Source organism: Trachypithecus francoisi, unplaced genomic scaffold (genome assembly GCF_009764315.1).
Source record: "Trachypithecus francoisi isolate TF-2019V2 unplaced genomic scaffold, Tfra_2.0 Lachesis_group9, whole genome shotgun sequence".
NCBI classification, from domain to species: Eukaryota; Metazoa; Chordata; class Mammalia; order Primates; family Cercopithecidae; genus Trachypithecus; species Trachypithecus francoisi.
Window position 1 is genome coordinate 5944220 of NW_022681474.1, and position 26220 is coordinate 5970439.

General features: G+C 45.2%; 1 protein-coding gene and 1 long non-coding RNA gene across 26 annotated transcripts in view; one reads left to right on the forward strand and one right to left on the reverse strand.

Annotated features, from left to right (window-relative positions):
• CELF2 (CUGBP Elav-like family member 2) overlaps positions 1 to 26220 on the reverse strand; it is a 540282-nt gene that overhangs the window by 82963 nt on the left and 431099 nt on the right. For all 25 annotated transcript variants that reach the window (XM_033209735.1, XM_033209726.1, XM_033209725.1 and 22 more), the window contains one exon: positions 3938 to 3986. In XM_033209735.1, coding sequence (XP_033065626.1) covers positions 3938 to 3986 — 49 coding nt within the window. The remainder of the gene's footprint in view (positions 1 to 3937; positions 3987 to 26220) is intronic.
• On the forward strand, positions 15 to 11565 carry LOC117082753. Its single transcript, XR_004436759.1, has 3 exons — positions 15 to 206; positions 9895 to 10019; positions 10319 to 11565. It is a non-coding gene; the product is annotated as an uncharacterized LOC117082753 (long non-coding RNA).

The following is a 26220-nucleotide window of genomic DNA, read 5'->3' on the forward strand; positions in this document are numbered from 1 at the left end:
CCCTTGTGGCAAGAGGCAAAGACATCAGATGAGCACAGCTCCAGCCTCTGAGACCCAGAACCAGAAAGAAAGCAGCTTCTGTCTGTATCACTCACTGCCAGCCTAACTTCAGCAACTGCTTGTGACTTTCAGTACTGCACAGCTGGTACCTCGTTGGGCACAGCAACAGAGGATCAAAAGCTGGATGGCACAGAGAATGGAAGAGAGTAAGTACGTTTCTGCTTGTTTATGATGGTGCGTGAAATCCGCACCTCCTCACATACCCTGCCTGTCCCACCATTTGACTTTCTGCAATGGAAAAATAACAAAAAAGGCGGATTCTGTTGAAAGGTGGGTAGTTTCCTCAGTGTGCTCCTCTTAGCAGTCCCAGGAGTTTTTGCTTCTCCAGAGTGGGATTATTTTCCTTCTGGACAACCTGGCCCTGTGGGAGCACGTGGACAGGAAACACAATGCCGCGAGCTTCCAGCGGTGTGCCAGAGGCTGCAGCTTAAATCAGAGCCAACTAAAGGGCAGGTTATAAGCCATGGAGACTCGGGGAGTCTGCTCAGTGAAATCTCAAAGTGCAGGGCAGATCTGAGTGCAACCTAACGTTTCGGGGCTCACCCTAGAGGTTTCCTCTCTCAGAATCGCTGGATGGACAAAAGCTGCCAAGGGTGACTGCTTTTCTGGAGTTCACCTGTCCATCACGAATTAATCCATGATTAGCAGCTCCTTCTTGCTCAGCAAATACAAAGTTTTAGAAATCTGAACACAGTGATAATGAAGACAGTAAGTGTCTAACTGTGATGAGTCCTTTGTGCTATCCATAAATGTCAGCAAACTCAATAAAAGTGCAATTAGCGCTCGTTATACTTCTTTCAAAACTATAGGAGCTATTTAGAGCAACTGAGCCAAAGAAATCTTTGTGCTCTTTGAGCTTTAGAAGCTATGCTTACCTGTCAAAAATGCCATGTGAAATGAGAAAAGGCTTGCAGCTTTCATCACTCGCTTTAGAAAACTACATATTCCTCCTGATTCCTCAATCAGGTCCAAAGAGGACCTTGAAACTGTTCATGTCTGTGCAAGGTGAGGTTCCATTTGGGCCTCTACATAGAAAAGCCTTTCAAAGCAGCCTTCAGCACATTTATATTTTTGGACTTTTCTTACTGAAAATTCAGAAAATGAAGGTCCATCCACAAAGCAAAGGGAGAACTGGCTCAACTAGAAGGCTTGGGGGTTTTCATTTGTACATACAGAGCTATGTTTTGGTATAAACAGCCCAGGCCTGGACAGGCCAGCCTCTGCCGCTCAGAATGCACGGAAAAGGCTGCCTCGGTGAGTGGAATAACGGTGTTAACTTAGCAGAACTTAGCACACTGGATGCTTACTATGTGCCGGGTGCTATGCTGAGCTCTTTACAGATGTTGACTTATGTAAACCTCAAATAACCTTGTAAGATGGGCATTACAACAAGTGTTCAGATGACACCACTGTAGCCCCCTCTCACAGCTGAAGAGACACTGATGCTGACTATGGTTAAATAACTTGCCCGAGGACAAAACCAACAAGCGTGGAGTCAGGGGTCAAATCCAGGCTTCTCCAAACAGTTCGTAACCGCTACCCCAGGCTGCTGCTGGAAAAACAGCATTTTCACATAACTGTCTCATCCTAAAATAACGGTGCCCGGTCCTCCTCGGCTTCTGTGATCATGCAACATTGGGTGTGCCCATGACAGTTTTATTATGTGCTGTGATTCTAGACCCAAAGCAAACATGATTCTCAGGGACCAGGGTGGATGCTGGACAGAAAGAGCAACAAAACACTCTGCAAACTCCTGGCAGCTGCCTGTAGAAAGGGTTCTCTGAGGCAGATGAATACCTGCACAGCAGAAAATGCAAAAGAAAAATATCCCTTTGTGTTTTAGTACTGGGATTTTTCAGGTCAAATGTTTTCAGTTCAGCTAATTTCTCAAGTTTCTACAACTACAACCAAAGGTTCAGAAATGAGACAAAACCTTTTCCACAGACTTTCACTCCATGGTCCTTGTCCTGACATCGTTTAGAGTATTATGGAGCCAAAGGCAGGGAACGTTTCTCGGTGGCCACACTCTCTGAGATGACCTGCACCAACAGGATTCATCCCAATATACAAGGGTCATCTCTCCTCTCTCCCACCAAGGAAGTCAGACTGCAAGCACACACCTCCGGAGCACAAGGGCTGAGAGGAGCCCGCCCGGGTGAAGTGGTCATCCTCCCAGGGCAGCACACTCCGTGGAGAGCCTGCAGAGGCCAGGAGACCACCTCTGGGTGTCAACAGGAATCAACATTTCGTAGGAGCATTCAATCATTACAGAGAGTGTTACAAACATCTTATTGGAGTCTTGGGCTGGGGGGAAGCCAACTTAGGTGAGACAGTTACCATTAATTCCATGTTTACACATGTGGAGATTCAGGTTCAGTGTTTAAGTGACTTCTGGATACTAAAATCAGTAGACTTAATGTCAGTTCTACAAGATCTGAGGCACAGTCTCTTGGGGTCTTTTATTCTTCCTTTTCCTATTGAGTGCTGCAGCCCCGGCCCCTAGCAACATGCCTGGCACACGGTAACTGATGAATGAACAACTGGTGGCTGCAGGAGCGGCACAGCTCGCTCAAGGGGCCACAGAGCAGCAGTGGACTGGACAACTTCTGGTGCTAAGTGTCATGTTTGTGATAAAGCAGTAGAGAAAAAAAAAGAATTACCCCTAAGTAAAGTGCAGGGCTGAGGAGACGACAGTGGTTAAAGCACCAAAGCCCCCTCCTAGAGAGAGAAAAGCTATTTTAAAATTTTCTTTATTTATATATCTATGTTGCCTAGGCTGGCCTTGAACTCCTGGGCTCAAGGGATCCTCCTGCCTTGGCCTCCTGAGCAGCTTCGACTACAGGTGTGGGCCACAGTGTTCTGCTGAGAGCCGAGAGAAGAAAGCTCCGACAAGCCGGGTGCTGGCAGCACCATGCTATGACTTGGAATTTTCTTCAAAACTTTCTAGTCTGTGGAGAAGCCAGAAAATGGAATGCACTACAATTAGCAAAAAATACCTTGTGGAGAGATTTAGAACCCAATCATAATTTCCATTTGCAGATATGCAGATCTCTAAGTGCATGGCTTCTGCCCTGATTACTAATTAATGAGGTGCAAAACTGCCTGTTGGAAGGAAACAGTGCTGATTATGTCAGTCTTATGGGACAGAGCTGCTCTCCAGTCTAGGATGGTAGAAGATTCTTTTAACATACATTTCAGTAAATTAAAAGAACAAAACAGGGACAGAAGGTTCGTAGAAATGAAACAAAAACTTAAAGAGGGAAATGTGGCTATCAACTCTCTCGTGTCTTGAAGTGGCAAAACCCAATTATTTATGGACCTCATCAAATGCAGATTTTTGCACCAAGTGTACGTTGATTTAATCAGCAGACTGCACTCTGAATCTGGATGCAAATGCATCAGTGCAATTTAGAGAAGAGTACCATAAGGCAGTCTCCAAGTCCAAAAAACACATGCAAAAGGTGAAAAAACAAAAACCAACCCCACTCCCCACCCACAGAAAGATAGCCTAATTCTTCATGGGCAACTCCCTTCCTGCAGATGTCCTCTGGATCTCCATGAGATGCCCCTGTACTGCTTTGTTGGAGGAGACAGGAGCCAAATGCTACAGGGTCCCTATACAGGGCAAGTCCCCAACAGAAGGACACAGAAAGCCACTGCTTGTAACATACATCTTTACGCCAGAGATCAACGGGACAGGAGAGAGGAGAGTGGAGAGTGCATTCCTTCAGACATCCAGGTCACAGAGAAGGTTCCTGGCGCAGCGCTCTCTGCCTTCTAGAGAGAAAAGCAGCCGGGCCAGCTTCTCCCGCCCCCAACTGACTTTGTAATTTAAAGCAGCAGATATTATTAAACAAGACAGTTGGTTACCACCTACCGTTTGACTTTTCACTATCTGCAGGTTTCATCTGAATGGGATGATGCATCTAAAAACACAAAAGTGAGAAAGTAAAGGCAGATTGAACAACTGTAAAAATACTCTCAGAAATCTGAAGCAATTCAATTACTGACACTGTTTTTAAGGGCTCATAAGTAATAACAAGACTTCTCCCAGGTAATATTAACCATGTTAAAAAGCAAGCCTGTGTTTTCTGTTCAGGAATCAAACCCTTTTAAGTCACGGGACCCTGTAACACAGAACATATTTAAAAGCTTGGGCTCTGCTGTCAGACCTCAGTTTGAAACCTGGTTCTGCCACTCAATATGGTTTCTGCCTCTATGTTATAGACAATTCTGCTTCTGCCATTTATTACAGCTATGCAGTCTCAAGCAAGTGTCTTAACTTCTCTGAGTTTCGGTCTCCTCATCTGTGAGATGGAGATAACACCTGAATTGTAAGGCTGTCAGAAGTAAACGAGAAAATACATGTAAAGTGCTTCATAAGTAGAGGCTAAGATGTGTTGAAAATAACTTAGCTATTGTTATTGTATCATTATAAAGATTATTGTAAAATTAAATCATGCGGGATTTTCTGGCCAGCCTATGTTTGTCACATAGGTTTTTCTTAGGTCTCATGAGTAATTTGAAGATCTAGCAGTTGACTGACATCAGTGCCAGTATATAATTTTTATTAAATGCTAATACAAATACAGAATAGGAACACAGAACCACTGAAGAATGGAATGATGGAAGGAAGGATGGAGAGGAGGAGGGCGGAAGGGAGGGCGACGCGCCCCTTCCCATCATGTCCAGTACATGACCGGAGTGGAAAGGACTTGAGACAGCGGGGCCGAGGTCCTGAGCTACAGCAGACCCGGGGGTCCTATGGCTCTTCATAAAGTGCCCATCACACCCGGTGCCCCGTCTACAGAGCGTGCTCCAAGTACAGAATGCCGCCACCATTTCCAATTAGAATCCATTCCTCAAACCACCTCCAAAAGGTCCTCCTGCTTTACATTTCATTGCACTCCAAGGAACACAGAAGCCACAGGGTGGATGGAATCACTGGCTGTGCAAATGCTTTTATTATAACGGGTACCATTCTCTCTGAACCTTTCATTTCCCCAGTGGACTTCCATCGCTTGCAAGCCACAGTTCTGGGTTTTATCTAATTCAAATGAAAGGGAAATGGCACTTGGCTCTGCTACTTTCATCATGGGAAATTATTATCAGGCAGTCAGGATCACGTGCACCTAATGCCGGCCCAGGTCTTCAGAACAGAAGAGGAGGGAGAAGAAAGAGGCTAAGGGAGCTGCCTCTTCAAAAGCAGGACAAGTCACCTGTGGAAAGCCATGAGTTGGGCTGAGGAATGTGACCTCTATCCTACAGTAATGGAGAGAAGGACCAGTAACATGCCAGGGGGAGATGGGCAGTCTTTGAGCAAGCGGTCCTTCCAGCATGCATCTGTCTGGTTGTCCAACAAGTATGGAGCAAACAGCTACCGTTTGTCAGGCTCTAGGCCAAAAACCAGGAACAAAGGCCAGTGAAGAAGGTCCTCCCTTCAGGTGCTCAGTGTGGTGGGGGTGGGAAGGCGGGCGGAGAATGGCGGGGGTGGGATGGCGGGAGAGATGCTGAGCCCTCAGCCAGTAAGCACCCTGGCAGGCGCGTGGGGAGAGGCAGGACAGAGTCCACAGAAGTCCAGGGATGTGGGACTTAATCCTGCCTGGTGAGGAAAGGCAAGGCGGCATCTGGGCTGAGTCCTTGGACGTGCCAGCAGCGAAAGGGGACCGCCATGTGAAACCCATGGGGTAGCCCTGCAGTGACCCAGTAAGTGGGAGGGTGACAGTTCCCTCTCACAGGGAGCTCCCAGTGTGAGCATGGAGGACCATGGAGGACCATGGGAAGGGCTGTGAAGGTGGGCAACGCCCAGCTCTCAGAGGGTCTTGCAAGATAAGGAACTGAAATTTTGTCTGAAAGTATGTGGTCAGGTACAGAAGAAGTAACAAAGGCAACACGATCAAAGTTCTAGAAAAGCCATTTTGGCTGCAGCGTGGAGGATGGATTATAGAAGAGAGACACAGGCAGGGAGGACAGTTAAGAAGCTGCTGCCGCAGGCCAGGGAAAACGGGTAGAGGCTGAACTCCATGGTGACTGGCTGGTCGTGGGCATGATGGAGAAGGGGAACTCCAGGTCTGTACAACCAGGTGACGGTGGGATGATTGCCCGAATGGGGAAAACACAGCAAAGAGTTTCAGAGGCGGCTGAAGAGCGCAGGTCTGGACATGCTAAGGTTGATGTGACTGTGGGGTGCACACAGAAGTTGTAATCATGGGGCTCAGGCTCGAGAGAGGGGCCAGGGCAACAGAGAATGTTCCTTAGCGTGGCAGTGAAGCCACAGGTATGCGCAAAGCTGTCAGCGAGGGAAAGAAGGGTGCAAAGAGCTGAGAGCCGAGGACAGAACTGCAGAGAATACCAGGAAAGAGGAGTCCAAGGAGGGCAGAGCAAGGGGCAGGAGGAGCTGCAGGAGCAACTGGGCCCATGGCAGCCACGAGAAGAGAGGAGTTTCCAGAATGAGGGAGTGGCTGGCCACAGCAAACACTGTGAGAGGCCAAAGAATTTGCATTTGACAATAAAAAATTCTTCAGGGGATTTATCAGAAGTAGGTTCTGTGGAGTGGCAGAGAACACCTGGTCATGGGAAGTGGAGGGGAAAGGAGGAGGGTAACAGTGGATATGGTGAATGAGGTCTTCTTCTATTTTGAGATCACCTGCAAAGGGGGTTCAACAGGAAGCTCAGTGGAGGATGGGGGCCACCCATCCATCCTTTCAAGACAGGAAAGACTTGTACAGGTTTATCTGCTGAGAAGAGTCCGATGAGATTCACAGGTTCAAGATATGGGACAGACGAGGTGAGTGCACCAACATTATGCATGGGACACAAAAATGAAACGAACATGGCTCCTGCCCGCAGGGAGCGTGCAGTCCATCATGGGGGTTGATACGCGTCCACATAAAAAACAGGGACAAACAGAAGAGGAGTGCAAACAGAGCGCTGCGAGCATTCAGATGCATCTGTGAAATGTGTGGATGATGGGAGGTGGAAATTTGGGAGCAGCAAAAACAGAACCCCTGTACTCTAAAGCTGTAAAGGACCCTGGAAGTCAGGCAGTCAGTACTCTCGGCTGACAGGTATGAAGGGAATAAGTGACTGCATAGACACAGGTGGTTAATGACAGACCTGGGATCACACAAATCTAATATCTCCACTCTTCATCTGGTGATGCCTCCCTTAAACCACACTGCTTCTCCATAAAATGTCCCATGTGGGACTTGGCCATAGGAGCCTTCGATTAAGAACGGGATGCTTCACTCACTGAAGGGGGCAGACACACACTCGTTCGAAGGCACCTGCGATATCCCCTTAAGGGAAAGTAATCTTCCCTTCCCCCTAACTCCTGTAGGACCTGATCTCTGTAGCTGCATGACTCACATGACACCAAGACTGCACGCTTAGCATTCATGCAGCTGCTCAGAGAATTGGCTTGTGCTGCCCTAAGACTCTGCAGAAGGCTCAGCAAAGCAGCAGTGGTAATAACTCAGCTACTGCCACTGCACACCTGAACTTTGTTTTGTTCTTTCCTGGGCTCAGCAGGGGAAAAATCAACTTTGCAGAGCTGTGGATGGTCAGACCATGGTGAATTCTGAATAGATGGTCACCCCACTTCAGGTATGTTCTGCAGATAAGCTAGATAATGTATGCAAAGCACTGTGACGTTCTTAGAGAAAGGTGTTCAATCAGGACTGTATTAATAATGGCTCATTACCATGAACAGTTCATTTGAGTTACAGATTTCTGATCACATACAAGATGTAAATGTCAAGGAAGACAAAAAAAAAAAAAATGGGTGGGAGGAGTCATTCTCATAATGCTGTTTCACTTCCTCAAAATCTTCTGACTCCTAGAACTTCGGGAGATTTCTTGAATAGTAAAGTTATTATAAAAGAGTAGACATTGTAGTTGAAAGTTTTAAAGTATAAGGATGGAAAAAGAATTCTTCCTCTGTAACAGAAATGGTTTCAATGATTTGACCCAGTATGATTGCTCGTCTATTCACGTGTTCGTTTGCACCGGACACTCCATGTTAGATGCTGGGAAGAGGAGGATGAGAAGGGGTTCTCATGGTGATGGAGCTTGCAGTGTGGTAGAAGGGACAGATACAGCAACTACTTCCTGCATCGTGATAAGAGGCATGCTAAGAGCTGTAGGGTGCGAACTCGAAGAGACACCAGGCACAGATGGAGGAAGGACACGCTGGGGAAGGCGTCTCACATGAAGCTATGTCTGCGTTCATTCTCAAAGGATCCTCATGTTAACCAGAAGATGTGGAAAGGACATTTCAGGGAAAAGAACAGTTTATTTGGAGGCACAGAATAAGAGAAAATAGGCCCTACTGTTGATCAAGAACAATGATATGATATCCTAACCAACACAGGAAGCAACGGAAGCTGTTTTTTTTTGTTTGTTGAGACGGAGTCTCACTCTGTCGCTCAGGCTGGAGTGCAGTGGCGCGATGTCAGCTCACTGCAAGCTCCGCCTCCCGGGTTCAAGCCATTCTCCTGTCTCAGCCTCCCAAGTAACTGGGACTACAGGTGCCCGCTACCACGTCTGGCTATTTTTTTTGTATTTTTAGTAGAGATGGGGGGGTTCACCGTGTTAGCCAGGATGGTCTCAATCTCCTGACCTCGTGATCCTCCCGCCTTTGCTTCCCAAAGTACTGGGATTACAGGCATGAGCCATGGTGCCTGGCCAATGGAAGGTGTTAAAAAGAACATTCACTGAAAACAAGACACCTAAAGCACAAGACTAACAGTGAGGGATATGTTCATGGGCTGGACAATTTCAAGTAAAAAGAAAACAATGCCCATCTACTCACTCCTTAATTAAAACCACCCTAGGTGCTGGGACAGGCAGCCAGCGGCCACACCCTCAGCACCCTTCTCAAGAGCTAATGATGAAATCGGTGGGGTCAGAGCCACTGCTTCTCAACTGCTTCCCCATGACTAGGGACCCTGGCCCTCCCCGCTGCCAGAGTTAGATGGGGCTGGAGGCAGGATCTCATGTTGTGCCCTGCACATGCCTGCAGGTCCCAGTAGACAGCAGGAGACCAGGGGAAGGCCCAGGTGATGTGGTGGTCACTAATTCAATCTACCTACTGTGTGGCTAGGGTCAGGGCTGAGGCTAGTTCCCAGGGACTACCTCCTTCCTCTGTCTACGACAAGGGAGCACACGATCTTCCAGAATTTTTGCAAGGAGTCTCTGAAGAGATGTGTGCTAATTAAACTGAGGCTGCATCTCTGGCCGCACAGAATGCGAAGTTTTAATTCAGGAGTATTTTTTAGACACAGTATGGGCTGTGCCTAAAAAAATCTTCAGTGGTCTGTGTTGTCATGAGCTATCTATACTGTTCGATGAGTCTAAGAATTTTACAGACACCAGCCTCTGACTTTACAGAGTGGTTATCCTGAGTCGTGATGAAAGAATTAATAGGTCTATTATGTCTGTTCATCTCAGTTGCACTTGCAGCAAGCTTGTAAGGTGACAGGAGATCTCTGGTCCTCTCACGCGAGGCTGCAGCATGCTTGCAGGGATACGGCAGGAGCATGAGTTTGGAAACAGATCTTGTTGACAGGAGTAAATGGGACTTCACACGTTTCTTCAAGTTCACATTGCTCTCAAGAAAGGCTTCTAAACCCACTCATTTGAAGATTTCCTTGATGGTACATGAATTTTTAGAAGTTTTTTTTTTTTCTTTTCCCCAGAGTAACACGTTGCCCAAAGCTGCACGTTAAGGTACTGGCTAATGTCTTGGTCTCTATTTAACCCTATTTGTTTAAAAACCAATGAAACATAGCAAAAGGGGAAATTTCAAGGGCTCCTTCTCTTCCTTCCTCCCAGGGAGAAGGGACTAGAGTTAAGTGTGGTCCTGAGAAGGCATCTGCTGAAGCTCTGTTGCTCCTGTGTCGGTGTCCTGTGCACAGTGAAGGTGGGGCCCGTGGAGAGGAGCATCTCGCTACACGGAGGTATGGTCCTTCAGGGGTCTGCTTGGGCTTTCGGTGAGCTGGAGGTTCTTGAGGACAGGCCCCTGTCTCACTGTCCCTTCTACCCCAAAGCTAAGCTTTTGCACCCACGACTGCACACGGTGGCTCGGTTGTTACCCAGCACCAGTTGCCACTGACGCCTCTATCCCTGTCGCCCTGGTAGGAGCCATCTGTTGCTGGCAGACCACACATTCCCAGCATCAGGAGTCCCCCTTCGTCCCACCTCCTGGGGATAAGCGGCTCTTGGTCCTCCCACCTCTTCTCCCTTCCTACACACACAGGGTCCCGGAGTTGAGTGGTCCACCCTGGTCTTCACCCTGGTTAGCCTATGACTGGGCCTAATGCCTCTCACTCCTGAGTACGCTGACCTTCGATTCTTCACACAAGGGCCCAGCTGTGACTCATGAAAATGAAAATGAGAGTACGACTTTGGAGCAAAGCCATTTCTCAAGTCTGAGGGGTAAGTGCATACACAGAGCGCTGCACACAGCTCTGCCAACAGCTGTCACCACCTGGTGCCATCGCGAAGCTGGCCACGGAGCAGCCGCACTCAGCAGCCACGCTCTCCGGAGTCGCTGCTATGGACACAGTCTCATGGGGCTCTCTGAAGCCCTCTGCCTTGGTGGGTCTCGGCTGCAGAAAGGGAGGATTCTGAGCCAACACAGACCTAGTCTGGAGACAGAGTCCTGGGGGAAGGAAGCGTCTGTGGGCAGGGGTACAGCTGGTTCCTCACACAGGAGAACTCATGTTGGAACTTGTTTAACCCCAGCCATCACCAACTGATGAGTTAACCACCTTTAACCTGAGATTCAATAAAACATTTTTAACCTGAACTGGGTTTTTACAGAGTTACTGTTACGCATCTCATTATTAAACCCATGCTGACCCCTTGAGAGAGCAGCCGTGCTAGCACATATTATAAGCCTATTGCCCATAAAATATTTAAAAGTAGAGAAAGGGATGGAAAGAAGTGAATTCGTGAAAGAGCTATGTGCCAAGTGAGAAAATGAAAATATTCTGGCCAGTAAAGACCCACTGGTATTTTTCTTTCATTCCATGACAACACAAAAATCATCCATGGAGAATACTCGTGTCTCGCTTGTATATTAGCTATGAACTGCCAAAGGCACCTGTACTTTCTGAATCTCTCTAAAAAAATTTGGGAATGCTAAAAACAAGTTTCAAAAGATTTGCCACCGACGGGAGGCCCATCATCCCCTCAAATGAAAGAGAGCGTGCCCCGCCACGAGACCTTCTATTACATAGGAAGGCGCCCCCCAAGCCACACAGGTTTGCCTGTCTCCTTCATGAGTGACTCTAATTCCAGTCACTGTTCTATTATGCTCCTGATAGCAGAGATGGGGAATCATGAAAAACAGCTTTAGGGATGGTGACTTAGTTAACATTAATGACCACTAAACAAGAAATTTCACATTCGAAAAAGAAAAAAAAAGTAACACTATGGTAAACTTGCTAAGATATCTTTACTAGAAGGACATCTCTGAAAGAATACAGATGACAAAAATAATCTGTCAGATCAATAACAAGCAGCTGGCCCAGCAGGGTGGTTCATGCCTGTAATCCCAGCACTTTGGGAGGCCAAGGTGGGTGGATCACTTCAGGTCAGGAGGTTGAGACCAGCCTGGTTAATATGGCAAAACTCCATCTCTACTAAAAATACAAAAATTAGCTGGGCATGGTGGCACGCACCTGAAATCTCAGCTACTTGGGAGGCTGAGGCAGGAGAATCGCTTGAACCAGGGAGGAAGAGGTTGCAGTGGCAGTGAGCTGAAATTGTGCCACTGCACTCCAGCCTGGGTAAAAGGGCAAGACCCTGTTTCAAAAAATAAATAACAAGCAGTTTTTATCACTGGGACAAAAACTGCATCTGGAGGTCATAACTATTTCTGATAAGTAGAATGGAGCCTTTCGACAATTGCTGTTAACACAGAGGAAGCCTCTCTTCACCTTCATTCTTGAAGCACCTTCACTCTACAGACTCTTTACGCATGGTAATTAACTGAATTCTGACAAGAGCCCCAGAAATCGGCACCTATGAGGAACCAAGGCAGAGACAGGCTAAATAACTTGGCTGAGTCAGACAGCAAGCAGGTGGCAGAGCAGGGATTTGAACCCAGGTCTGTCAGGTGGGAGCGCAAGCCCGAGGCCTCTACCCCATGCCGCCTCTCATGTGCATCCACATGGTTGTGGTACAAGCAAGTTTGGGGTTTCTAAAAATCTGTAACATTACCATAATTTCTCTTTTCCACACTACACAGGAAGACTGCCTCAATTTACAGGCTTCTTTCCAACGAGAAACTCATACTTTATATGTGTGTGTCGTTAACCTATGTGTTTTCATATACACATACAATGTTTTAACAATGGGCTCAAGAACAAAAATTATTGTTTGGGTCTTATGAAAAGGGCAGGAAAGAAAGCTTAAAAACATGCAATGAAAATAAAAAAATAAATAGTTTTAGAGTCAGGCCAGGAAAGTGTAGCCCTGGCCAATTTGCCATTTGACTAACAAGGACGGAGTTAAATCTCTGCTCGAATCCAGAGGTTCAAAACTCAACACAGTGGATTAGACTCTGAGGTGTCTTTCACAGGGCCAGCTGTCTGAAATGTTCTACACAGATGCTGCGAAGCAAACTGAAGAGAAACAAGATTAGGATCAGTCCTTCTGTGAGAGGAAATAATGGTTGTGAATTACTGACATTAATGATCTTACATTCTGTGGTGTATTCACCAACTGACACTGCAAAAAATACACTGGAATCTATAAAACCAATCAAAGCGAAGACCACTCATTGTTGAGTGAGCCAACATTCATGTCCAAAGGCCCTACTATGTGGCTTTGTGTTAACTGCCTTGATTATGCAAGGTCTATTTATCTGATTTGGAAATTCGGGAAAACACTGTTACCCTCTGAAGATGCCAATTCCATGATGGAGGCAGAATACATGGCATTTACCTAACCTCGGAGTATCAGCGCTATTTCAAGTTGTTCTTTTATGTTTAACACAGGAGGCATACAGCAAACTTTTTTTTTTTTTTTTTTTTTTTTTTGAGATGGAGTTTCACTCTCAGAAACTCCACGTTGCCCAGGCTGGAGTGCAATGGTGCGATCTTGGCTCACTGCAACCTCTGCCTCTCGAGTTCAAGTGATTCTCCTGCCTCAGCCTCCTGAGTAGCTGGGATTACAGGCACCCACCACCACACCTGGCTAAGTTTTTGTATTTTTAGTAGAGACGGGGTTTCACCATGTTGGCCAGGTTGGTCTCGAACTCCCCACCTAAGATGATCCACCCGCCTTGGCCTCCCCAAAGTGCTGGGATTACAGGCATGAGCCACTGTGCCTGGTCAGAAAACTTCCAGTCACCATTTGCTGACATAATTTTATAAAAGTGATCTAAGCCAGAAAAAAAAGAAAAAAGCAGGTTTTAATCTGATAACAACAAAGAAACTTAAGTGATCCTTCTCTCATATCCCCTTCTCCCAACCAGGGCAAAAAAGCTACAGTGGAAATAAATTACAACTTTTTCCTGATAGCCATGATACGTGTGACACGCTTAAAACACTGAAGGCACAGTAAGTGCCCACTGCAGTTGTCATCGTCCTCGTCTTCATTATTAGTTTGGATCACATAGGAGTTTCCCTGAGGGGAGGGAGAAAAGGTCCCAACTGAAAGCTAAGAGAACACACTGGAAAGAATGGCCTTTCTCGGTCACCTGGGATATATACAGCTAGCAGTGCTCAACTCTATATGCTAATAATCCAGCGGTGGAGAAAAACTACAGACCCCCGTATCTGATTTGGGCTTATCAGGCTCCAAATCAGCCTTTGTGCTGTAAAGTTACCACCTATTTACATTTCCATTGAAATCGTACACCAAACGGGGAAAAACCAGCAATATCGCCATTCAGTTCTGGCAAAAAATAAAATAAAATAAAATATTGCAGGAAAACTAGATGACTCTGGGTGGACTTCTGTGAGGGAATGTGGAGTCTGTTATGGTGATGAAGTCATCATTTCTGACAGATGACTCTCATCGGCTGTCAGACAGCCTTCCACATCCCCATCTGAAACTTGGCATCCTACTCAGCCTGTATTACCTTCTGTATATAAAACACATACCAAACCGGAGAAGGTACAGCCTAGCGCTTACGACACTCATCAGCTGTGATGAGGTTCTGTGTTTTCATCCTAAATAATAACGCAAGCTTTCATTTTCCTTTACCGAATGTTCAAATTAGAAGAAAAATGAATGGCTTAAAATAGGAGGCATGGACCATGAATGAAAAATAACGGCTATGATCAAAGCGTGAGTGTGCCGCTTTCAGAAGCACTGCTACTCAAAAACATGGCAATCTTTTCTTAGTATAATTTTTCTTAGAAACACTTTCACTATATTAGTGATAAAGGTGAATAAACTGATGCCGTTTTTTAACCTTCCCATTCAATGTGGCACCCAACCAGCTATTATCTCAGTAGAAGGTATTGTTGTCACTGTGTTCAGCAATGTCATTGTGAACAGGAAATTTCTTTGATAATACTGTAGTTCTTCCCTCTATGCCACTGCACCTTTGTGATATAAGAAACAACGAATCCAGTCAGGTGAGCTCCCACATAAATGCAAAGCAAAACTAGCTTTATTTAAAAGTTTATACCTAGGTTTGTCTAGAGTCCTCTGCTTACATCTATATGTTTTAATAACAAAAAACTAGAGGGTATAAAACAATTTTAAAAATGGAGATAAATGGAAAGATTCAACGTAAGAAAAGCCTTGTAGGATTATAATGCTGCTAAGGCTGCACGATGACAGCTACAATTACAACGAAAGACCACGAAAATTGTGTGCGACACTCAGAAGATCACAATCACTACTGATTAATGAGCTCAAATTAAGAGAAAGGTAGGTAATAATTTTCCCTTATCACTAAATGGGAAATACACTGACATCTTCTCAGCCATGATTCCTTTCTGACTTGTGGAACTGTCTTCCGAAGTCAGTGATGGACACTCCAATACTCATTCTTCCAGATGTTCTCCAGATCTTGCCCAGGCGCTAAACTAGACAAGCTGCCTAACTGACCAATGCAAAATACACACTGAAATGATAATGCCTGACCTGGCCATTAAAGGCGACTAAAGGTGTGGTTTAATGAGCTGGCGGTTCATTTACATTTCCAATCCTAGATTCTATTACGTTGGTACAAAAGTGATTGTGATTTTTACCATTACTTTCAATAATAGATGCCAACAACTAGTATTCTCTCCTATTTTAAGAGAAACGAGTCTGCTTTAACAAGAAATCATCCTTGTGACATTTGTCTCTGCCTGTGATGCTGCCTGTGGCCTCAGTGCTCAATCAGCCTTTGGTGTCCTCCCCAGTGCCAGCTGTCGTCAGGTGGGGCTCACTGTGACTCACTTCTCGACATCCTGGGAATCGGGATGAACAAAGCCCCAAAAGCCAGTGAGAGGCTGACCCCCAGCCTCCCTTGTAATCCTCACCCAGCGTGGACATGCTTGTGGGGCTGAAGCAGCCCTTGCACCTGGGTCCCTAGTGCCCATTTTCTCCTTGAGGACTTGGTACCCGTGCTGGCCTCAAATCGGGAACAAGTCTCCTCACCTAGATCTTCTGAGCCTCTCTGCAGGGCTGGGCTCTCTCGGGGCTGATCTCTCACACTGCTTCCCAGGATGACCCTACTACTCAGACTCTTCCAGCCACACCTCTGCCTCACCCCATAGGAAATGACCTGAATCTGGGTACCCCACAGAGAACCTGAGAAGCTGGACAGAGACCATGGCTTATGGGGCATCAGCCCCAGGATGGGGGATGCTCTTTTCCAGCTTCTCAGACCTCTCACCTAACACTCTGGTGTGGCTCTAAATTTGCTTAATTTTCTACCCCTTGAAATCATCAGTTTAGCTCTCTCTGCTAATTTCTTTCCTTCTCATAGACTTTTCTATTTCCACGGCTACAGCCCTAGTGAGGTTTTCATTCCTGCTCACCTAGATCCCCAAAACAGCCTCCTCACCAGTTCTGGTCATTAAATGGCCTTCCATCTTCTACACCACTGACTTTTTAATCTGTCTAAAACTGAGTCTAGAAATTTTTCTCCCCCACTCAAAAACTTTTACTCATCTGCCAAATTAATATCCAGCTTCTTGGCATGTATTTCAGGGAATTCTATGCTTTGACCCTCAGCTCCCTTTCCAGGCTTGTTACGCATTATTCCACCATACTCTCTTCTAGTGGAATCAGGCAAACCCCCAGTCCATGAACTTCTGCTGTGTGTTTATCCACACAATGGCACAATGACCCTTTTCATGCATGTACACACATATTTCCTTTGCCAATATAACTGTTCTATGTTTATTACACAGAAACATCTATACTTATAGTTAGGTTGAGTAATTGTTGTGAAATTGCTGTTTTTGTAGTTTTAAAACATGGGTTAATAGTGACCGTTTCATATGGTTCAACCTTATATGCTGCATACCAATGAAACCACATTCTCTTCTTTTTCAGAGAACTCATTAAAAGGTCCAAAAAGTTCCATTTTTGTAGACTCTTTCTTTTTTAAGGTTTGGAGAGCTATCCAGTAATTCATCTGCAGTATTTACTAGTTTCAATTCAAGTTAAATTAAACAGTGACTTGATGACTTAAAACAACACTACCCTCTAAACCAACCATGGAATTGATGACTGTTTGGTGTACAATGCAAGGCATCCTCCATCCACTCCAGGCAGCTTCAATGCTCTGTTAATGTTATTGATGCTTATCCAGTAATCTCTAGTTTTCTTTGAACTTTAAGACAATCTAAAGCCACCACAAAAATACCCCTCTAACAAGCAAATCCTTAAAATCTCTGGTTCAAAACTAACTTGGAAAATTTAAGCCGACTGTATTTTCTCTTGAACCTTCTGACAGGATACAGGCATTTCATGAAATCAATGGAAAAGCACTACTGAATTTCGTATTCTAATGATCCTCCCATAGCTTAGTTTGTGAGTCCTGAGTTGTCTGAGTTGCTTTGCCAGCCACGTTTATTAATTAGTGTCTAACATTTCCACCTCTCTGCAAGTTGCAACCTCTCATAAAAAATGTATGATTTGATTGGTTTAGGAATGACAACTTCATTTACAACAGACACATAAATACCATACCTCACTTGGCATTCTTTTCCATTCATTTACTTCCATGGCCTTTGGGAGTTGTACTGAGTGAATGAAAACAGATAACTAGGGTAATTTCCCATTCTTACTCACGTCTAAGCAAAAATGATTAAATATCTGGTTTTTTTTTTTCCTTTTAAACAAATGAGGCTGCCTCCCCCACACCCCAAAAAAATTCTCTCCTAAAAATAAATGGCAAGTTTTACAAAATGCCTTAAGGGCTATTTCTTATTAGCCCTGTTTAAAATGCGAATCCATTAAACATCTGAGCAAGACATCAGATACTGTTTTCAGCAGCTACATTTATTCATCTCCTCTTCTACAGCAGTACTAACTTTGCTTGGTATTTTGCTAAAGAAAGAGCTCTCCTCCAGTGTTGTTCAGTCTTCATGAGTTTGAGTTTAATTTCACTCATTTTGATTTCTACCTTCTACTCTAATGTATGAGGTCGTTCACCAGCTTTGGAAATTACTGGTTGGTAGAGCTGAGGGAAATTATGACTCAGTGCAATTGTTCTATAAATATGCTTTATCCTCAAGTTCAATCTTTTAAAGAGTAAATGCAAGGCTTAGGCCTTCAGATAACTACTGCATGGAACTGAAAGTGAAATGGCAAAGGTAACGCAGACGAGGAATGTGAGACAAGCATGTGGGAGAGATTTTATGTTAAGGAGTAAAGCGAGAACCCTTTATCGACAGCACTTGACCTGTGGTGACATAGCTTCTACTTTCATAATTTCTAACAACTGTGGACATGTAGCATTTAATGGGGACTTGCGAAGCTTGGCTCTTTATGTTCGCTTTGTAGTGGAAAGAACATCACAGAATCGTAAGGTCTGAGTTCGAATTTTGACTCTGCCCATTGTAAGTATGTCAGTCAAGTCACCTGACCTCGTTAAAACCTGGTAAACTCATGTTTGAAGCAGGGATTGTATCAGAAAACTCACTGCATCGTTGTGAGGACTGAATCAAAATATATATGAAAATACACAGTCAACTGTAAAGTGCTATAGGATTGTCAACTCTCTTCTTCATTCACTTAAGGATTATAATTAGAGTAAAAAGTGCCTTTTTAACTCTGCATGGCTTCCAATCTCTACTGTTTGTTGTGTGTGGAGGGCGGATCTACCTAATGGAAAGGATTGCGATGGGGATGAGGGGATCGAGACCTCCCTCCCTCCTCTCACCCCCACTCAACAGTTTGTAAAAAACTTGAATTTTTTTTATGTTGAAAGAGTATCTATGAATAAAAGCTGTTCTTGAGAGTTCATCTATTCAGCAAACATTTGTCCAGCACCATCTATGGTATGAGGCATTAAGCCGGGCTCTGACAATGTTCCCTCTCAAGGAGTTTGGACCTCAGAACAGGAGCAGCTGAGACGTCAGCAATGGAGGGGAATGAAGAACAGCAGGTGACAGGATAAACTGAAGTGGGTGACACAGTAGATTACAATGAAGCAATGCTCACCTCCACCTTCCCAGGATAAAACACCAAACACGTGTGTGGTATCATACAGCTGGGACACAGTGTATGAGCAAAAATGTCCCAGAAGCTGAAGAAAAAGGTAGCGGCACAGTATGGTGTGGGGATCTCACCCTTTAAACTCAGCAGCCACATCTGATTTTTCTGACACAAGATGCAGCAATGTTCACATAAGCCTGTGAGTGTGGGGGGTGATGTAGAATTCTGGTACACCCACCTCTCCCATTCTAGAGATCTAGAACACCAGCAAGCATGGTGATTACAGGGATAACCTCCCAAATCCCCTCACCCTTGCTGTGCCTTTATTACCCCTAATGACAACTGGTGAGTCCCAACTTGATAAAGAGGGAGGAATTCTAGAGGTGCCATTAAGGTAGCATCCTGGATATCTTTGCTGTTGGAAGTGGCAGGGTGGAAAGTTGAGGTGTATGTAGGAAGAGGGGATGAGGAAGACCATTTCTTGCTTTTAGCCTTGGCTGACCCACCAATTCACTCAAGATGGGCAATACAAGAGGAAGACCTGGTTAACAGTCATTTTAGTACTGGGACTTCCTGTAGACCATTTGAATGGATCTGTTCAACAGCAGATACTGGATATCTAAGTCTGGGACTTAGCAGAGAAGTCCAATTTTCAGATAAACATTTGGCAGGCAGCAGCCTGTAGAGGTAGCGGAAGCCTGGAGAAGGGATCACTGGGATCTAAAGAAACCATGCGGCGTGAGAAGAAAGCAGTGAAAACAGAACCCGGGGCATGTCAGCATTTAAAGGGCAGTATTTGATCACATCCTTTGCTTGCAATCTCTAAAAAAGTACACCCAAGTTCCTGTAACTGAGGAGAAAGTGTTCATTTCTCCTGTGTATGAAGGCACATGGCTCAAGGTGTCTATTTCTCTTTTTCCCTCAGTTCTGCTCCAATCCAGCCTCTTCAGCATTCTGAGCTGTAGCCCAGGCCCACTCTGCCCTTTCAAAAATCAATGTTGGGCCTGGATAGCTGGTGAATTTACTCTTTCATTACTTAGAATTTTACTGAATTCTAGGAAGGTTTTCTTTCCCGGTAAAGCTTAATGTACACTGGACATGTTTAATAGCCAAATTACAATGAAACTTAAAGAGTGTGCCATGTTTAGAGAACAGAGTCAAGATAAAATGCCTATGAACACATCCAAGGAGTCCAAGCTATAGCATCTATTAACCAAATGCTGTCAAGAGGCTGAAGATCAGGATTAAACAAGACGCCGGGATACTGCTGTGGGAATTGGGAAACTGGCATAATTGACTCTGACAGCCTCACGACAGTCCCACCACATATGCAGCATGCCCTGCCATCTTTCTTCTCCCATCCATGAATGTGGGCCATCTCCTATCCATGAATGTGGGCTATCTCCTATGAAGCAGATTATGTAAAAATACACAGCACAGTGTGTCCTTGAAATCCATACCATGCACTTCACCAACATCATCAAGGCACATCTCAGGAGGAACTACAAAGATCACCCCAAGAACTGAAGTATCTTCAGCACTGCTCTTTCCTTTCTTTCTAAGCCATAGGAGATTTTACCATTTGTCAACTGGACTGAGTCCAGAGCTCATTTCCACTAATGAGTGGATGTTGTGATTGTGACCACTCGGTCCTGTGGCTGTGTGAGTTACTCACTTCTGATTCTATTTTTTTCCCCCAAGACCAAGGGTGAAGGAGACTCAAGTCAGCTGACTCAGAGACACAGTTGTCACTGATGAAAAAACAATGAGGTTTATGAGTCTCCAAAAATGTGTCACTGAGAGACAGAAGCTATTTTTTAGCTTCAACTATATTAACTCAGCTCTAATCTGATACTGAAACAACAGAAACGAATACAGGAATGTGAGCATGAAAGACAGCAACCATATACAAACTAAGTAGACAGGATTTTTTTTTTTTTCCTGAAGAGTTAATCATTTGGTTGCAATGATTTGGAAAAATAGACACAATGTGTGTGCTTCTGTAAGTTCTGCAGGAACCCTGGTCCTTTTTATCTTCCAGCCCACATACTCCTCTGGATCCCCTTCTCTGCTCAGGGCTGATACTCCATCAAGCTGAAATGATACCCTAGCTTGTCTCCTCCTCCGGGTATATGCTCCCTCTTGTCTTGCCCCACTCTGCTTCCAGTTCCACAAGGATCTTCTCATCACTTCGTTTCTTCTTTGGTCGACCAACTGCAGCTCACTCTCTGATGCTGGTCTGTAAGTAGCAGCTGCTGATTTAGGCAAACGCTTAACATGGTAAGTTCAGGTTTTATGCAGCAACAAATGATTTTTGTCCTTACAGACTACAACCCAGGATGTTTGTTGTACCTACAATAATTAGGAGTAACCCACAATGTGAAAAACTTCTCCAGATTCACAAGAAAGAAGAATGAAAAAACAGGAACTCAGAACTCATTCAAGGGGAAATCTTACACTGTTTAGGGCAGATGACATTCTTTTTAAGCCTCCCAAATTGCAAAAACATACATAGACCCAGCATCCCTCATTATGCAATAGTATATTCCACTCTAGCATTCATGTGGTAGTTAGATTTTCTTTGTCAGCAAAAGTCTCTCAAGCTGTGGATAGCAAGAGACACAGGGTAATAAATGCTTTGTTTTCCTGGTAAGGAATTTCAAGTCTGTGAATGATGAAACAGTGGGACTCTACACTCCAATGGTTTCTGCAAGGTGGAAATGAGCTGCTGAGTATTACAGATTAACTCTTTGTGGCAGAAAATTGTTCCTCATGCTTTAGAATTAGCTTATTCTGGCCAGAAAAACTGTGCTTAAAATAGCAGCATTTCCATTCATCCCCTTACAGTCTGACACATATTAATTCTACATTAAGTCCCATTCAGAGATTTCCCACAATTTAGAGGGTGGTTGGGAGGGAAAAATCCAGTTGCTCAATTGAGGATGCTGGAAAACCCAGCACGTCCTCACATCTCCGATAACTTTCTCACCTCCTGTCCTGCAGTCAGGCTGCCCCACTCCACCCCACCTTCAGAATGTCCAGAAGGAAACAGGGAGGGTGGCAGCCTCTCCAGAGGATCTCTCTTGACTTAGGTACTCAGAGGAGGGAACACAGCAACCCATACTTGCGGGAAGTGTGCGTGCACACACCAACGGGGCTGCCCTACAGTGTACCCTGTGAGGGACTCCCGGGAAAAGAGCATCGGAGAGGCCTTGTTCTCCAGAGCGGCACTTCTCAAACTTTGCTGTGTACCCATGTCACCCAGGATTTAGTGTTTTCAATTTAAAAAGAAATTTTAAATTTTAGTTTTTCAGAGTGAGGTCCTGACACAGACGCACTGTGAAATGATGATCACAATCAAGCTAGTTAACGTATCTGTCACCTCACGTGATTATCTCTGTGTGAACATGTAAGACCCGGGGATCTAGTTCAAATGCAGGTCTTGGGGGAGGGCCTGCAAGGCTGCATTTCGAACACTTTCTCAGATGATGTGACGACTGCTGCTTGAGTACCAAGACTCTGGTGTACCTGTGGGAAGATGATCACCAGGTCAGAGTGAGTACCTGTACATCCAGATGAACAGTGGAAGATGAAAACAAGTTATGTCACCACCACCTAGCCCCTGGGGTCAATGATGATTCATTCTCTTAACAGACGTTCTAAACCTTGCCTGCACACGGGAATCATTTGGGGAGCTGTAAAAATACTAGGCCGGCCATGGTGGCTCATGCCTGTAATCCCAGCTGTTTGGGAGGCTGAGGTGGGTGGATCGCTTGAGGTTAGGAGTTCAAGACTAGCCTGGCCAACATGGCAAAACCCCGTCTCTGCTAAAAATATAAAAATTAGCTGGATGTGGTGGCACGTGCCTATAATCCCAGATACTTGGGAGGCTGAGGCAGGAGAATCGTGTGAACTGGGGAGGTGGAGGTTGCAGTGAGTTGAGATTACGCTGCTGCACTCCAGCCAACAGAGCGAGACTCTGTCTCAAAAAAAAAAAAAAAGAAAAAAAAATACTGATGCCAGACTCTCATCCCAAGCGAGTCTTATTTGGCTGTGGTGTGGCCCAGGCATAAGTAGTTTTAAAAGCTCCCAAGGGATTCTATTCCTGAGCAGCTGAGGCTGCGAGTCATGGCCCCATTTTACATGCAAATAGACTGAAGTACTGAGGACTGCTTTCCTCGGTCTTCATCGGTTCTTTATAAATTCATCTATTTCACATATCATTTTGGGTAAATGGCCAAGAAGAATGTTATTATTAGGTTTCTGGGTCTTTCCCAGAGAATGGAAATTAGAAAAGGAAAACACCAACTTCAACAGCCTCGGGTCACGGAGTGAAATGCTATGGACAGGCTGGAAATTTGATTCTGGATTTCTGATTCTTTAAGGCGAAATGCTTGGCATATCTTGCAGAGAAATCATGGGGGCCTGGTTTGCTGAAAAGAGCAACAGGCTCGGGGTTAGGAGATGTGATCTGCGCTCACCCCAGCATTGACTGGCGTGACCTTCAGCATCTCACCTCCTCCCACCTTTCTGGGCTCCAGTTTCCTCATCTACCAAGTGAGGAGCTTGGACAGGACATGCTTCTACAGTCTGTGATCTATAATTCCATCTGGCCTACCTTCCTGCACACGTCCTTTCTTCCTCTGTTGACCCACATAACATTCAAAGAAACAGGAGCCGACTGAAATCAGCGACATGATTTCCTGGGCTTTTGAGTCTCTCTTAAGTATTTTCCTTACTGATGACATTTAGTTTTTGTTAGAGACTTACAGAGTTTTTAAAATCTGGGTAACTCTGCCTTAGGAGTGATTTAGGTTAACTCAGTGATTGAGATTCTCAAATGATAAAATGATGGTTCCAAGTTTTTTTTTTTTTTTTGCAGGGGGTGTGGGTGGGGGTTGTGATTCTAGTGCCTCTGTGAGCTGCAGAAGACACCAAAGAACTAGTCAAAACCTAGGCTAATGCTCCCACACCTACTTAAATGATACCTTACAAATATTAGTAAACCCTAAGTCAGGTATTAGCAATGTAAGGAAGACAGGATGAGCTTAGCTTCCATCAAGTGACAGGTCTCTTTCTTACCATACCTGTATCTAGTTAAGTAGGTAAATTATTACCCAGAAAAGATGCTCACTGATTTATCAATAGAGACATGTCCTCTCAGAGGTGTAGCCACTTTAACTCTCTTAAAAGTAGAACAGACTTCTAGTTGAAAAGGCAACCAGGTTAGGAAAACTAATTACTACCTTATTTTTTTTTTTTTACATGAGATCAAGTATATATAAAGTTCTTGGCATAGTTCTGAGGACACAGTAAACACTCAAGAGCTGTTAACTGTTAGTACTACTTTTAATACTTGAACATTTAGTGTTATTAAAATTATTTGAATTCTGAAAGCCACTGACAGATATCCATTATGTAGACAAAACATTTATAAGCCAAAATATGCTAGAAACATCCTGAGATTCTGTGACTACTGTTCTGATATTTACTTAGCATATAACATATACGCAATGATAGCAATTCATTTTCTCTTTCTGAATCCCTGTGACTTCTTGACTACACTGAGCCCCATATGCTACTTAACGTGAACTACCTGCACAGTTTCCTGGCATGTATTTAAATACACACTCTTCTGAGGAAACGATGATACCGTCTATATGCTGGCAAGCACACAAAGTGTGGAATGTCACTGATTAAAATACAACCGGTGGCCCACAGTCACTCAGTTAAGCCTCCAGGAGAGGAGATGAGTTTGCAGGAGCCTATCCCTTTGTTCTCACTTGATACCCCCTGTCCCTGATGGGTGACAGTGTTGTAGAAAGTGCCCGCCTAGAGATGGCAGAGAACTACCTGGTTTAACTGCCAGCAGCCACCGTGACATCGTTAGCTCTGACTGTTGTAACTAAGATAGAGGTAGTCTGAGCTTCCGGCTCATGATACATCTATCATTTAGATTCCAGCAGAATCTAACAGCAGATAACAGCAAAAAGCACGATGTGATGGCTAGACAGAACCAACCCAGAACTGGCCCTAACATCCCGGTCAGTGCTCAGCCTTTGATCCTAACTGGCCTAGGAATGTCCAAGCTTCCAGCACTTCATGCAGAGGCACCCCTGGAACCTGTCCTCCTTTGCCTTGACTTTGCCGTGATGGAGAGAGCAGCAGCACTGTCTCATGAGGCCATATTCATCCTGCTGCGCCATCTGTGGCATGGGCTGCCTGGTTCTACCTCTCAGTGCCCTGGTTTGTGGTGGCGAGTCTGGCCCCTTGTCGGCAGCAGCAGATTCAGAAGCTTAGATGGTTATGCAGACTTGACTGCTTGGACCATCACGTCCTCATTAATAAAACAATAGGATAGAAGAGTTACTTTCTAAAGGCATCCAGGTGTTTTCAGGGCAGCAGGGTGTGACCATGGCAGGCAGGCTGAGGTTTCCATTTGTTTCACAACCTCGGTCCCTTGTCCTGCTGCCTAATGCTTGGGGTTGCAGGTAACAGAGTCCTGCTCACTCTTCCAGGGTGAGCCTCCATACTCTGCCCTTCCCCTGTCTGTGGAACACGGAAGCAAAAGCAATGGTGAGGACAGCTGGAGGGAGATGGGCATTAAAATGCAGATTGTGGATTGGGACTGAAGGTCTGTGGATGCAGATAAAGAAATGCACCCTAATAACATGAATGTCAATGAGATGATGCTGGTAAAGCTACACTCCTCTGAAGAAAGATGGTGCATTTATAATCACTTTCACAAAGCAGTACCTCTTACAGTAATGACTGTCTTTGATGTACTGCTTTCTCTTAGAAAGCTTCATGTTAGTAACCTCACATCCAAAAGTCTCTAGCAAACACCCTGCTTCGCTTGCTGAACGCTGTTCAGGACCTGTGCCTGTGCAAGGGAACATGGCTTCCCGTTTCGGGCAGAGCTGCAACCAGGGGCCCTGATGCTCCTGCTGTGGCAGGGCCAGCTCGTGTGTGTGTGTGTGTGTGTGTGTGTGTGTGTGGCCACTGCCTGCCCGCTGACTTCTAGGTTCATGCTGCTGCACCCTGTCTGCAGGTCCGTGCCATCTGACACAGCCACAATTGTCATGGTCCTGCCTTTCCACATCCATGATGAGCTGCAGCAGTGGGGCAGGACTGAGGATTTAGATTTATCTTGTGATAGTGCCCAAGGGGCAAATGTGGTCCTTCTGAGGCTCTCCACCTGCCAGGACCACTTGCCGGGACCGGCAAGCCTGCACCCAACACACAGCAGAATGGAAAGTTCCTTGGCTTACAGTCCAGACATACTGGTTCTACCCAACTGCCTGTAAAGTCAGGTGCCAGGTGTATAACCCTAAACAAGTTACTCATCTTTGAGTTTCAGCTTCCTTGTCAGTAAAACAGGGTATACAGCAAGTGTCCTGTGGAGTTGTGAAAATTAAACCACAGCCATGGAGCCTCCCCGTGGCAAGCCGTAAAGAGGAGCTACTTCCTTGACGGTGACCATTCCTGTTGTGCTGTGCTGGCCTCTTAAGCCACGCCCATCCCGCCCTGCAATGC